This window comes from Sciurus vulgaris (genome assembly GCF_902686455.1).
Source record: "Sciurus vulgaris genome assembly, chromosome: 6".
In the NCBI taxonomy this organism is placed as follows: Eukaryota; Metazoa; Chordata; class Mammalia; order Rodentia; family Sciuridae; genus Sciurus; species Sciurus vulgaris.
In genome coordinates, this window is record NC_136466.1 from 74007946 (window position 1) to 74022664 (window position 14719).

The window sequence follows — 14719 nt, forward strand, 5'->3', positions numbered from 1 at the left end:
TTATTTTAAATTTTCTTCATGGTAAAAACTATGTGTTGATGTCAAACAGATCTAGAGTTAAATTTCAATTTACCTAAGAGCACTGTGAACTTATTTTTTTGCTTCTGTTTTCTCATTAGAGGGATAAGAATATCTCACAGGGTATTTGAAAGGATTAGAGACAATGCACATACAACACCTTCCACAGTTATTGGCACATAAGAGATCTCAAGTAGTAACTATTGTGAATTATAAAAAGGATTAAGCTTCATATTGACCATATCATTGATTACTTTCAAATGCATTTCTTAAGTCAAAATTAGTTATTTCAGTGTTTCCTAAGAACTATTATATTATTTAGAGTCAAGTATATAGAGAATACTATGAAAAGAATGGAATATTTAGTTTTAACTGAAAATGTATTATTTAGAAACATTAAAATCTCATCTCAGTTAATATACTATTAAAGCCTATGGCTTTATTTTGTGATACTGGGGATTGAACCCTGGGGTGCTCTACCACAGCTAAATCCTCAGTTCTTTTTTTATTTTGAGACAGGATCTCTATAAGTTCCCCAGGTTGACAATGAACTTGCAATCCTCCTACCTTAGCCTACTGAGTTGCTGGGATTACAGGTACGTGCCCATCAAAGCCTCTGGCTTTAAAACAAATATTTTCTTTCTAACATTTTCCTATGATCCTAAAGATTTACTAACATCTGAGCTACCCTAAGAAAGCTCACTTATCAGCACTGGGTACCATTCAACCTCAATAAGTTTTTCCATCCATTTCAATAAATATTAAACACTCATTATGTATAGACACTGTGCTAGATGCTGAAAAAGATACATAAAAAATAGTCCCTGTTTTCCACAAGAGAGCTTCATTCAAATTATTAGGGATCCAAACCAGGTAAGTGGATCACTTGGAAAGCCCATTAAGGGGACCCTGAGAATTAGAAAAACAAAGCCCAAGAAGAATTTTGGAGGCTGGCTAGGACTGTTACAACCATTTGTGGTGGGGTAGAAAGTGGTGTATGCCACAGCAGACAAGGTATGGAGGCAGAAAATTACAGGCAGTTCAGGAAGCAAGCTAGTCTGGCTGGAGCAGACAAGTTGGAAGATGAGGCTGAAAAAGAATGAACAATTACCTAATTTGCCAGGTTTTTAATATTTTTTTTCTTCTTTGTTTATGCTTTTTTGTATGAAAAGATGGCATAAAGCGGGGGATATAGCTCAGTGGTAGAGTGCTTGCCGAGCATGCATAGGGTTCTAGGTTCAATACCCAGTACCACAAGAAAGGAAGAAAAAAAAAAAAAAAGACATCATGGAAACTGAATAAGAATTCTTTTCTAGAAAATATACATGAAGAATGTCTTAGCAAAATATTAATAGCATTAGGAACCAGGGTTTATAATCTTCTGTTACCTTAGTTCCCAAATGACTTGTCAGTCTTCGAGGAGCAGAGTGTGTACTACCAGAACTCAAAACACTGGCTGTTTCATGGTCCATGCGTGTAGTTAAACCCTAGAAATTAAGCATATTATAGAATAGTAAAATTTAGATTATATAGACAACTTTATATGAAGGAACTCCAAATGAACCATCTATAGGGTAAATAACTAAATATGTCATTCAAAGTATGACCACTCAAAATGAATATATATTTGACATTTGTTAAAATTCATTCAACTAAACACTAAAATGGGTGCATTTTATGTTAATCTTTCTTCGATAAAGTTAATTTTAAAAAATTCCAATGAGAGGTCTTTAAAATATCCCCCCATATAAAAATCTACTTATGCCCACACAGGGATACCTCAGATTGGATTAAGAACACTAGAATCCAGAGTGGCTCTCCTTTCCAAACTTAACTCCCTTCATGGGTATGGATTCTTTATGCTGGTTAGGACCTGCAGGGATACTTCCCAATTTGGAACAGTTCTTATCACTCTCCAGAGTATGAAGACAGGAAAGAAGATTGATCTTGCTCTTCTTAACTTTCTGGCATTTAATTTTCCCTAAGATATTGCTTCTTTGAAATGACCAGAACATCCAGTGCATGGATCTTTCTACATACTCCAGCTTAGATTTCTTGTGGTTCATCACTTCCATAATTCTCTTGTTAGTTTTTAATAGCTTTACCCTATAGTTATTACATTTCACCTACCTGGAAATGGTGGACATTATTAACTGTTTCCTCTCTTTTGGAACATTATTCTATTGATTTGGGATTTCAGTCTAGGTTTTCATATTCCCACATACACTGATTGGGGATGCAAAAATCTTCCACACCTTCAGTGATCACATTCTTCACCTTTCTTAATTCCAAACCCAAATATTCAATATCTACCTCATACTCTACTTTAATGGTTCAGGCTTAAGATCTTTAAACTTAATATTTTCAAAATTAAACATTATTTTTCCTCTCTAATCTTCTCTTTATTCAGTGTTATCATTAAATTGCACCACTATCCTTCTAGCTGCCTACAACAGAAACACAGGAGTCATTCTTGACTTCTCCTCCTCTCTCAGTTCTCACATCCAACCTCTAATAAAAGCTTGATGAATTCTATTTCTTAAATATTCTGAGATATTCAGATATTTGTTGATAAAATGACTCTCAAATTTAAGGGTCATAGAAGAAACTCTCAGACCACCATCATCTTTCACCAAGATTATGTCTACTTTGCTCAAAGATCTGTCAGGTGTCATATAAGTTAATTTGCATCTTCCTCCAGGAACAACTTTACCCTAAAACCAGGTTTAATTTTAGTTTTCTAATATGTATTCCTGTAGCTCTAAGTACTTGCTTTCTTTTAGCATTTAACACACTTTTGTAAACTGCTCGATTGTCTTCTAACTTATAAGTTTCCTGAAGAAAAGGAAGCATATATATTTTGCTCATTACCATATGGTAGGATGGAGAACAGTCCTGACACAATGTAGATGCTTAGTAAACATATGTGGAACATCGATGAATGAGTTTTATATTATCTCCTAAGTGGAAGAGGTTGGGAAAAGATTAATAGTAAAGTGAAAAATAAGCTGAGAAGTAATAGATAGGGATAAGAAAAATGGCTGGAGGGAATCTCTCCAAGTATATATCGGATTTAATCTCTTGTCTATTTTCTGGTTTCCTTTTATTCATCTTTATTATTTTTTAAATTTTTTAGTTGTCAATGGATATTTTATTTGATTTACTTACATGTGGTGCTGAGTATCGAACCCAAGGCCTCACACAAGCCAGGCAAGTGCTCTACCACTGAGTCACAACTCCAGCCCCATCCTTCTATTCATCTTTAAAATACACACTGCCATGAAAGGCACTCAAAATATTTATTGAGGAGGAATAGAGTGACTATGCCTGATAGTTACTCTGAGCAAGTTGGGATACAGTCTATTTTAATTACATCTGCTAGGTTAGAACCTCTATCTTCCTGTGTGTTGACTTTATTTAAAAATTTTTCTTTTTTGGTATTGGGGATTGAACCCAGAGCCACTTTACCAATGAGCTACATCCCCAGCCCTTTTAATTTTTTTACTTTGAGGAGGGGTCTCACTAAGTTAATTAGACCTCACTAAATTGCTAAGCCTGGCCTTGAACTTGCAATCCTCCTGTGTCAGCCCCCTGAGTTGCTGGGATTACAGGCATGTACCAATGTGCCCAGTTTAACTTTTTTTTTTTTTTTGATGCTTGTTCTTTTTTGAGACAGTTGTGCTATTTTGCCTAGGCTGGCCTCAAACTCCTGAGCTTAAGTTATCTTCCAGCATCAGCCTCCCAAGTAGCTGGGACTACAAGTGTGAGGCATCATACCTGGATTCTATTTGCTCACTTTAGAAAGTAACTCAAAAACGTTCTACTTCAAAGATAATTTTGGCCTCTAACTGTGAAACCTGGCAGACGAGCATAAAGATGCAAACATTTTCTTTGATTTTTTTGGGTACAAACTGCATCAAAGAGTAATCAAGTGGGAGATGCAGTTTCTCTTTACATAAGTATTTCAATTAATTCTGTAATCCCTAATGAACTAATGGAGCTAGGCAGTATTAATGACTGTTAATATGATAATATGGTCTTCCATCAGAATATTTGTGCTTCCTGATAGAAGACCATCACATCAACTCTATGAATGTAGTACCCAAAAAAAGACTGAACCCAAATCTGATCAGATTTTTGGATCCAATTGCAAGTTAATACAAAAGATAAAGGAATATGTCAAACTATATCATGGGAATGTTATCAGTAAAGTTCACAGTATTGAAAACTGTAAGAAAAACAACTTTAGTTCTTCAAAAAGAGACAAAGAGGTCACCTATACATTAGATTAGATTTCAGAGATATACTAACAAATCCAAATTCATGGACCTTACCTGGGCCCCAAGTCAAAAAATCTAGGAAAAAGATATTTATGAAACAAGTACAAATTCAAATACTGACTGAATGTCTGATGCTACTAAGAAATTACTGGGGCTGGGGATATAGCTCAGTTGGTAGAGTGTTTGCCTTGCAAACACAAGGCCCTGGGTTCAATCCCCAGCACCACACACACACACACACACACACACACACACACACACGGGGGGGGGAGAAATTGTTAGATTTTGGGGGGATATAATAATGATACTAGGTATGCATTCTGAAAAGCATTCTTAATCTTTTGGAAATATACAATGACATTTATGGGAATAAATGATGATGTGTGGTATATTCTTAAAAAACATTATGGGAGGTCAAAGTGTGGTACACATGAATCACTGTATAGTCTGTCCACCTATGTATATGTTAAAAATTACCACAATAAAATGTTTTTCAACTAGTAGCAGCAGAATGTGCTATATCATTTCAACTTTTTATCACTTCATCATTTTATCACTATCTACTAGCTATTATCAGAAATATGACTCTAAATGATTTTAATATAGTTATATAGTAAGTAAGTGGGGATCTGGCCTGTATAATTTATTTCTAGCTTTTCCTTCCATTTAACTTCTCAAGGAGATTAATAATTGATCAAGAAATTCTATTACTAGCAAGGGTATCAGTCCTTCCTTCCAACCACCAATTTTTTTACTGTTGTCTACTATTTATCAGGGACTGTGGAACATGAAAAGGAACAAAATGAGACAGATTTTTGTCCACTTCTGGATTTTATGGTCTAGTGGGGGAACACAAATAAATATAAATTATACAAATGAATATAAAGTTGCAAATGTGGTAGTCTTCCATGGAGAGGAAGATGCTATGAAAACCCATCACAGTAAGATTTGATCTATTCAAGCCCATCTGAGAAACTGATGCTTAAGACTAGATACCCATGAATTGGAGTTAACTGAGCAAAAGAGGATGAGAAAAGCACTATATGGAACAGGAACAGAGGTGCATTTGCTACAGAAGGAGGGTGCCCAGTAAATATGAAGTACTCAAAGAAGGCAATTGTAGCTAGTGGTGAGATTAAAAAAAAAAAGCTGACAAGATAGAAATTATACTGGTCATTATAAGAGGATATCTTTATTCTAAGAACCAAGTGAAGCCAACAAAAGGTTATCTAATATTCTAAGAACCAAGTCTTTGTAAAGACCAAAGGATTTTACAAAGAGTAGTTTGGACTTTGTTAAGGATGACTCTTGCAGAGCAGATGTGGCCTGGTAAAAGGGGGCAGAATGAACTCTCACATGTTGGATGACATAAGTACACAAGGACAGGTGCTTCGGTGGAGCATCCTACCTTGATCCACAGAAATTCAAAGAGACTGATTTTCATTTTCAGTGAGTGTCAATGGTTTTTGCCTCTGAGGCAAACAATAGAACAAAAGAAATGAATATACTTCAAATGTATGGTATATAGATTATATTAAGATAGGTTAAAGGAATTTTTCTCTCTCTTTTTTTTTTTTTTTTTTTTGCGGTACTGGGGATTGAACTCAGGGCCTTGTGCTTGCAAGGCAAGCACTCTACCAGCTGAGCTATCTCCCCACCCCTCTCTCTTTTTTTTTAAGGTGGAATTTCACTGTGTTGTCCTGGCTAGTCTTGAACTTGTAGACTCAAGTGATCCTCCTGCTTCAGCCTCCAGCTGGGACTAGGGCAAAAGGACTCTCAACATAAAAAAATCACAGATCCAAACCATAGGCTGCTCATTTACATTAGGATTTGAGAATAGCTATTGTGCTGTTTTAAAACAGTGATAGAAAGTAATCCAATAGGTAGTATTAGTAGAACTAGTGGCATACAAACCACTGATTTGGTAGGCAAGTCTATGACGGCTATTGCCAAGCAAACATGCTTGTGATTTCCAATGAAATCAAAGGCACTATCAGAAATCATCCTTTTTTTGAGGAATCAGATTTCTGGATCCAACTGCCAGTTCATAGGAAATACAGAAGATAAAGGAATATGTTAAACTATATCATGGGAATGTTATCAGTAAGGTTCACAGTATGGAAAACTATATGGTAACTAGGGATTGAACTCAGGGGCACTCAAACACTGAGTGACACACCCAGCCCTTTTTTGTATTTTATTTAGAGACAGGGTCCCACTGAGTTGCTTAGCACCTTGTTGTTGCTGAGGCTGGCTTTGAACTCACAATTCTCTTTGCCTCAGCCTCCTGAGCCACTAGGATTACAGGTGTGTGCCACCATGCCTGGCAGAATTCATCCTTTGAAAAAGGATGAATACTGGGCCCTAATTTATTATTTTCAATAGATCCTCTCCTCTGCCATTCTTATACTAAAATAAAATATATGATGTTTCATAAAAGGAACCTAGTGATCAAGCAATGGAAATGAAGGCAGTATTTCCTTCCATTTTTCCAAAATAAAAATGGTTTTACAGTTGTTATGAATTATAAAAACTTTGCATGTTTACTAAAAGACAATTTAAATACATACAAATATGAACAAGAAAGTAAAACTCACACAAATCCCAATACTTGGTAATAACTATTTGTAACATTTCCCCAGATATTTTGCATATATGTGCATATGTATGTATAATGAGAGATCACACAGAATCTCTTAAAGTTAATAGTTATTATTTTTCTAAGTTGATGTTTATTAATATCTGAGGTTTTAACTATCATAATCCAATCTTTTCACCTCTGAACACTGCTCCATTGCCTAACACATGAGCTCTTTGGGGGACATTTTTAGATCCCAAACCATAACACCTGTATGTACTCAAGGAGCTGAAGAAGTTGTACTTAAGGCAAATAAGAAATGGGGGCAAACAATGGAAGATACTGCTGGAAGAGTAACAATATAAAGAATCTGGATTCTATTCTATGGGCAGTGAGTAGTCACTGAAAGGTTTTAACAAGTGATGCAATCAGATTTGTATTTAGAAGGATCACTTTGAATATAATGTAGAGGATATACAATAAAAGGAAAGTCTGAAGACTGAAATAAAAGTTAGATATCTACATAAACATGTAATTTATTATTTTTAACATTTGCATGAAGTATCACATAGGTTTCATTAGGCTACTGTCTGTCCTTTTCAATTCTATTTGGTACATAATAAATATTTGTTAATTTAAAAATAATTATTAAGCTGGGCGCACCTGTAATCCCAGCAACTTGGGAGGCTGAGGCAGGAGGAAAGGAGAATTGAAAGTTCAAACACAGTCTCAGCAACTTAGTAAGACCTTGTCTCAAAACAAAAAAGGGCTGGGGATATAGTTTAGTGGTTAAGCATCCTTGGGTTCAATCCTGGGTACCTCTCCCCAGAACAAAAACAAAACAAAACAAAAAATAACAATAAAAAATAATTATCAATAGCTGTTAATAAGTACAATAATTGTTATCTTCCACTGACACTTATATGTCAGGAACTGTGTTAAGCATACACTGCATTTAATTCTCACAATTATTTTAGAGAAGAAAAACAAGCTCAGAGAGTTAGTTACAAGATCTATGCTAGTTAGTGAAGGAGTGAGACTTCCCATGTTTGTCAACTCCAGAACCATTTAACCACTGCTGACTGACAGATAAATTAGCCAATTATTAATTGATTCATGTACATTTAGGTTATTTCTTAATTTTTTTGCTACTATACATAGGATTAAGATGAATCTCTTCAAACATGTCTGACTACTCCTGATTATCCCATCAGCACTTGGATATTGTTGTGATAAGTTATATAGCAGGGCATTATAAACTTCAATACATTTTACAAAATTGCTCCCCAGAAAGGTTATTTCATAAAGTTAGTAGCAATATATAAGAATGCCTGTTTACTTACTAGTATCAATACTGAGTGTAACTAATCTTTGATAACTTGCCAACAAAAACTCATTTTAGTTGTAATTTATATTTATGTATAATTATTAGTTAAGTTGATAGTCTTTCCACATGTTTATCATTTAAATTTTCTCTTTATTTACTATTCATGTTCTTTGCCCATTTTTAAAGAATCTTTAAATAGCTGACTGGTAAATATATAATTTTGAATTTTAACTTTTTGCTCATCATAAATGTTTCCAAATGTGATTTGACTTGTGTTTGTCTTACAATCTTGTTATGATTTTCTGCATCCTGAAGTGTCATATGTCAATGTGAAACCTATTGTTCCTTCCCGTATGGTTTTTCTAACCATCCCATGATTATGAAAATTCTACCCATATTTTCATCTAAACTTTAAAAAAATTTAATAGTTTCCATTCATGACATTAATTCTAATCTTAAAATGATGTTGATGTAGAAAGTGTCACACAGATCTCATTATTATAGATACTTTACTGGATATATAAGGTTTTTGAAGTATACAAAAATTGGACAATGATCTAAGACTAAAGAATAGGTCTAATTCTAAGCAAATGATTTTTTTTCCCCCTGCTGGGAGGACTGAACTTTTCTTCCTTCTATCTATGTGCAGGAACATATAAACTTTCCAAATAGTTACCCAAATAATAAAGAAATAACTCAAATGTGCTATTTAAAAATAATTGCTTTTAACTGGGTGCCACGGTACATGCCTGTAATCCCAGTGGCTCAGAAGGCTGAGGCAGGAGGATTGTGAGTTCAAAGCCAGCCTCGGCAATTTAGTGAGGTCTTAAGCAATTTAGCAAGACCCTGTCTTTATATTAAAAAAAAAAAAAAAAAAAAAAAAAAAAAAAATTGCTTTTTGTTGTAATTTACCACTTATGAATTTTCCTGTATAATGCTAATAGTAATGATGAATGGACATCTGTTATAACTCAGTAAATTTAAATATTTAAATACTTTAGTATGAGGAATTTTAGGCTTTAAATTTTAATAAATGAAAAGAAACATTATTTTTTTCATATCAAAAGTAACCTAGAAAGATTAATTTTTTTACATTGACAGGAAAATTATCTTAAGTTCAACTTAGTGAAATTCTATTTTTTTTAAAATAATTTGTTTACATTGTAGAATTATTCAGTGAAGAAAATTTGGGAAATACAGAACACCCCAATGAAACATTCTGTCATATTAGGCTACAGTTCAATAAAACTTAAATAGAAAATTTATGGCAATTTCTATTGATGTTAAAAAAATACTATGATGATAGTTAAACATGATTAGGCTATCTCTACTTTCCTGAGCATCAGAATCATCTTTTTCAGTAAGATTTGAATTTCTACATTTATGTAATCCTGAAGTATAACAGGAAATAAGAACTCTAACAAAGTTCTTAGCATGATTTAAAGAAAAAGAAATTAAAATGTCTTTGTACAGAATGCCCTAGAGAAGGAACGAACCTGTTCAATGTTATCAACGATGAGGTCAAATCGCATATATAAACAAAGTGTTTCAAAAAAACTCTACTCATACTAATCATTCTAATCATTTTGATTAACAATGAAACACAATCTAGCTCTACAAAAATACACTTAGATTCTGACAGCATTATTGTTAACTGTATAAGGCAAATGATAGCATTTTGATACTGACTGCTTCTGGAGATATCCATTCTAAGGAAATAGATAAGATTCATAGATCATTTTGAGAACCATCTCAGTTCATATTCCTTTTTGAATATTCAAATATTTCATTTAAAAATATGATAGAATAATGTATTTACCTGACCACTACCAGAAGTTGCCATGTTCATTTCTGCCACTCCTTGACCTTCATTCTGCCGCTCGGCTTCATGTGAGCCAGCTTCATGCTTGTTCTGAGATGATCTCTGTTAATGTGGAGTTAACAGCATTACATAGAAAAATGGTGTATGTTTTCTTAGCCCACAGCTTCTTTTTTGTTTTAAAGCTCTGAATGCATCAAGTATATAGCTTGACAAAGGCATGGAACTATACATTATACTTCATAACCTTCAGTACAGCTAACAGTCGACTACCTCGGGAAGAGGAAAGTGAAATGTGTCCCTTGAGCATTAGAGCTGCACAAGACAAAGGATTTTCTGAGACTCACAGAAACACCATCCTCCACCAGCTGTGCTCACATCACTATCAGGAATATAACCCAACCAGAAAATAACTGTCTTTTCTGCAAGGTCACATGATTCTGGCATTTAATAGGGCTATAAATACAATAGTTAAATTATCACCCTAAGCTTACTAATACCTTTTGTGTAGGCATATTTATACATATTTTCTGGTAAAGTCATGTGAAATCAACTGACAAGTTCTTAGATTTTGATGATGAATGAATAAAACCAAAAACCTTGCTAATGCAACCACCATCTGTTACATGAAATAAAAATGACAGATTATATCCAGTAAGAGCAGTCATTTCAAAAAAGATTATATCTAGCATAAAGCAGTCACTTTGTAAAAACACCACCGCAGAGTCAAAGAAATAAAATAATTTCTCACTATCTTCTATAGAAGTACCTAGTGCTTGCTCTAGGGAAATGATACTCTAAAATAAAAATTATACTTTAAAAATCTGACACAATAGTGGATATTACAAAATGGTTTCCAATGGAGTGTTTTTTAACATTAAGCTTTCCTAAACCATTGAAAATGTGACTTAAACTAATTTACAAGAAACATTTCCATTAATAAACTAGTATTAGACCACAAAAATGTGACACTAACAAGTGAAGATGTCAATATATTTAAAGAAAAAATAATTACTGATCATCATCTATGGCCAGTTACTTGTACTATGTGCTAGGGAATACAGTGTTAGCAAAATTAGACATTACTCTGTTTTCCTGAAGCTTATAGTCTATTCAGACACACTCAAATAATAAAATAAAACAATGAAGAAAAACACTGACAAGTACTAGGAAAGAAAGGTGGTATGAGAATATACCTAACACAGGGATGCAACATGGGCTGGGGGTTTGGGGAAGAGTTGTTTCAGGGATTGCTGTTTGGATGGAGAATTGAAGAATAAATAGTTAATAGGAAAAGGTGAAGGAGTAGAAAATGAGCATTCTAATCAAATATGATTATACACAAAGGACTGGGAATAGGAGGAAATGTGGCTTGTTCTACTACATTAAAGAATCAGTGTGGCTGAAACTCCAAAAATAAGAAGCAAAGTAGAACCAAAAAAAAAAAAAAAAGGCAAAAAATAAAAATACTGATTTTGTTGAATTCGAGTATGGTAAAAAGGGGTTCTTGAATTTTCTAAGTTATACTGAGGCTACCTCATTATATCCTACATAATTAATACTAATACACTAATGGACATGTAAATTGATTTTTTAATGTCAAATTTTAAATGGTGTAAGTAGGCAGGAAACAAAGGAGTTAGGAGGCGAATGCATTAATTTAAATAAATGAGAGACGATGGTACTTTGCAAAAGGAAAGCAGCAAAAGAAATAAAAGAGGTGCAGTAACAGGTAAATCTGATGGTAACTGAAGCTCTAAGAACAAAAATAAGATTGCCTTAGGGAGGATACAGAGAAAAAAGGAATAAGCCTTAAAGAATGCCTATGACTAAATAACGAGCTATAAAGGCCAGAGAGGTAGGAAAAAATAAAAAAAGTGATTATGGTGTGATGATAAATACAAACATTAAAAAAAATCTAATGTTTACTATGTACTTATCAACTACTGAATTATTTAATCTTCATACCAATCCTATGTACTACCATTATTACCACCATTTTACAAAGAAACCAAGGCGTAGAGAACACAAACAATCAGTTTTCAGTTAGATACTCAGTAAATGGGAGAGTCAGAGCTGGAATTACCAAACCCGGGCAGCCTCACTTCAGAGCCCAATATACTATTTAACACAGGTTTCATTTTCTTTCCTCCTTTCTCTTTCCTTAATTTTTTTCCTTTGACCCTGGGCTCTAGGTACCCTACACTTTTGGATCAGTGTCCAAAATTACCACTGACACTGGAGACAAAAGAGACTGGTGCTGATTCCTATGAAAGAATAATCTTAACTCCTCATTTCCATAGTTGTAAAACTTTCCTAAAGTTTTCTGCTGTAGGTGAAACTGGTAGAAAACAATCTTTTAAACAATTTTGTTGAGTTATTATGAAGCATAAAATACACACACACACAATTAAATGATTTTCAGTAAAATTTACCAAGCATCATCATAACCCTGTTTTAGAACATTTCTATTCTATTATTCCAATAAGATCTCTCTGCTACTTTTACTAATACTAACCCCAGATAAATTATCATCAGAATTCAATTGTAGGACACAATTATATTAAAGAACTGATATCGGGCTGGGGAGATAGCTCAGTCGGTAGAGTGCTTGCCTTGCATGCACAAGGCCCTGGGTTCGATTCCCAGCACAGCCAAAAAAAAAAAAAAAAAAAAAAAAAAAAAAAAAAAGGAACTGATATCAAAATCACTGAAAATAATTTTTTTCAAAAGTTTTAAGAAATTGCTATCCTCTTTCCCAACTTCTAGTGTTAGCTGATTATAAATCAAATGCATTTATAGTCTCATTCCTTTATGTGAAATTGTTTTCCATTTCTTCTCTAGGTTTTATGAAAAAGTTTTTCTTTTATCTGAAATTTCATCATAATGTGTCTTAGTGTGAGACTATTTTCATCTGTGGTGTCAGAGAGACTATTTCATTTGGAAAACTATGGCCCTTGATTTTGGGAAATCTTAACTTATTTTCTCAGATGGTCTCTTTCTAGCTTCTCCAATTCTTTGTGGAACTCCTTTTATTTAGATATTGAATCCTCCTAGAATGATCCTGATTTTATTTTTTCTGTTTTCTACCTCATTGTCTTTTTGTTCTACTTTCTGAAAAAATTTTTCAATTTTCTTATTTTAAAGACAGGATCTAGCTAAGCTGTTGAGGGTCTTGCTAGGCAGCTGAGGCTGGCCTCAAACTTTCTATTCTCCTGCCTCAGCTTCCCAAGTCACTGGAATTACAGGCATGCGCCACCATGCCCAGAGAGGTTATCTTTTACACTTGCTATTCGATTTTTTGTTTCTGCTATCATATTTATTTATTTATTTTTTTTGTACTGGCGATTGAACCCAGTGGTGCTTTACCAATGAGCTACATCCTTACTCAGTCCTTTTTATTTTTTATTTTGAGACAGGGTCTCACTAAGTTGCTGAGGATCTCATTAAATTGCTAAGGTTGGTCTGAACTTGTGATTCTCCTGCCTCAGTGTTCTGAGTGGCACAGGGGTGTGCTGTGCCTAGCTCTGCTATCATACTTCTAACTCCCACAAATTCCTTTTTTATTCTCTAAATGTTCGGTTTGTACACCATCCTTTTCTTGCTTTATCTTTTATTTTTGAGAATATTAATGTTAGTTTTATTTTTGAAGTTTTCTTCTTCCCATCAGAACAAATTATCTATTTTCATTATCTTTGTTATTAGAAACTTAAAATGTCTTGTGGTCATTAGTGCCCACCCATGTTTAAGAGTGGTTAGTGTGAAAAAGTTAAATGAAGCTCTGTGCCTAAAGGATGGAGTCTGTAAAGTATAGTGACCCTGTAATGTAGTCAAGCTGAGCTATTTTGTTTGGTGAATCTTCCAACATTAGGTATCTTTAGCACTCTTCTCTTGAGTTAGTGATGTTTCTTAAAGAAGTTTTTTCCAGAAACTTGCCTAAAGATGACAAACCTGGATATAAGTGGGAGTTTCAGCATTCAGTAAGTAAATTTTCACTAATTCAATTTTTTATTTGGTATCCCCAACTTCAATTACTCTAAGCTTATCCCCACCCAAAGACTGTCATCCTTTCCAGAGTGGAAAAAAAGAAATTACTCATCTTTTGTTAGAACTGGAAAAGAGCAGTTACCCAGCTGTGCACAGTTGTGAAGTGCTGGAGACTACAATTACTTCCTAACAGATTTTAAATCAATCCTCCTGTTTTTAGCCCCTTTTAAAATTCTTATATTCAGAGATAACTAGTGTAGCTAGTTTTAAAGCCTATTAGGACTTCAGAGTATACACTGGATTGCTTCATAGCCTTTCTTATCCCTTACTCAGGGGTCAGTTCTCTTCAACATGGTAGAGTGGTTACAATTTGTTTACTTGCTTTCTGGCTCCCCAGAGTTTATTGTCATCACCTCCCCTGGTCTTTGTGCCTTTCATTTTATCCTCTTATTATCATTTTAATGGGTTTTGTGGAGTAAACACAGGCAAATGTATAAAATCAAATGTATATAAAATATACTATGGATTCTAAAAAAGGAAAAAATTTACTTATAGTATGATAATAGCTAAATTAATTATCTGATTATATGTAAATTGACAGCTGATTTATGTTTCTATGAACTTTAAGTGCCTAAAAGTTATAAAGAAATCAAAAGTCAACTGAATTTTGATAATTCAATTTCATGAAAAAATTATCATCAATTCTCTAG

The 14719-nt window shown here is 33.9% G+C and overlaps 1 protein-coding gene across 1 annotated transcript in view; it reads right to left on the reverse strand.

Moving 5' to 3' along the window:
• APC (APC regulator of WNT signaling pathway) overlaps positions 1–14719 on the reverse strand; it is a 139836-nt gene that overhangs the window by 25588 nt on the left and 99529 nt on the right. Inside the window, 2 exon segments of the mRNA XM_079143500.1 lie at positions 1407–1505; positions 10023–10127. Coding sequence (XP_078999626.1) covers positions 1407–1505; positions 10023–10127 — 204 coding nt within the window.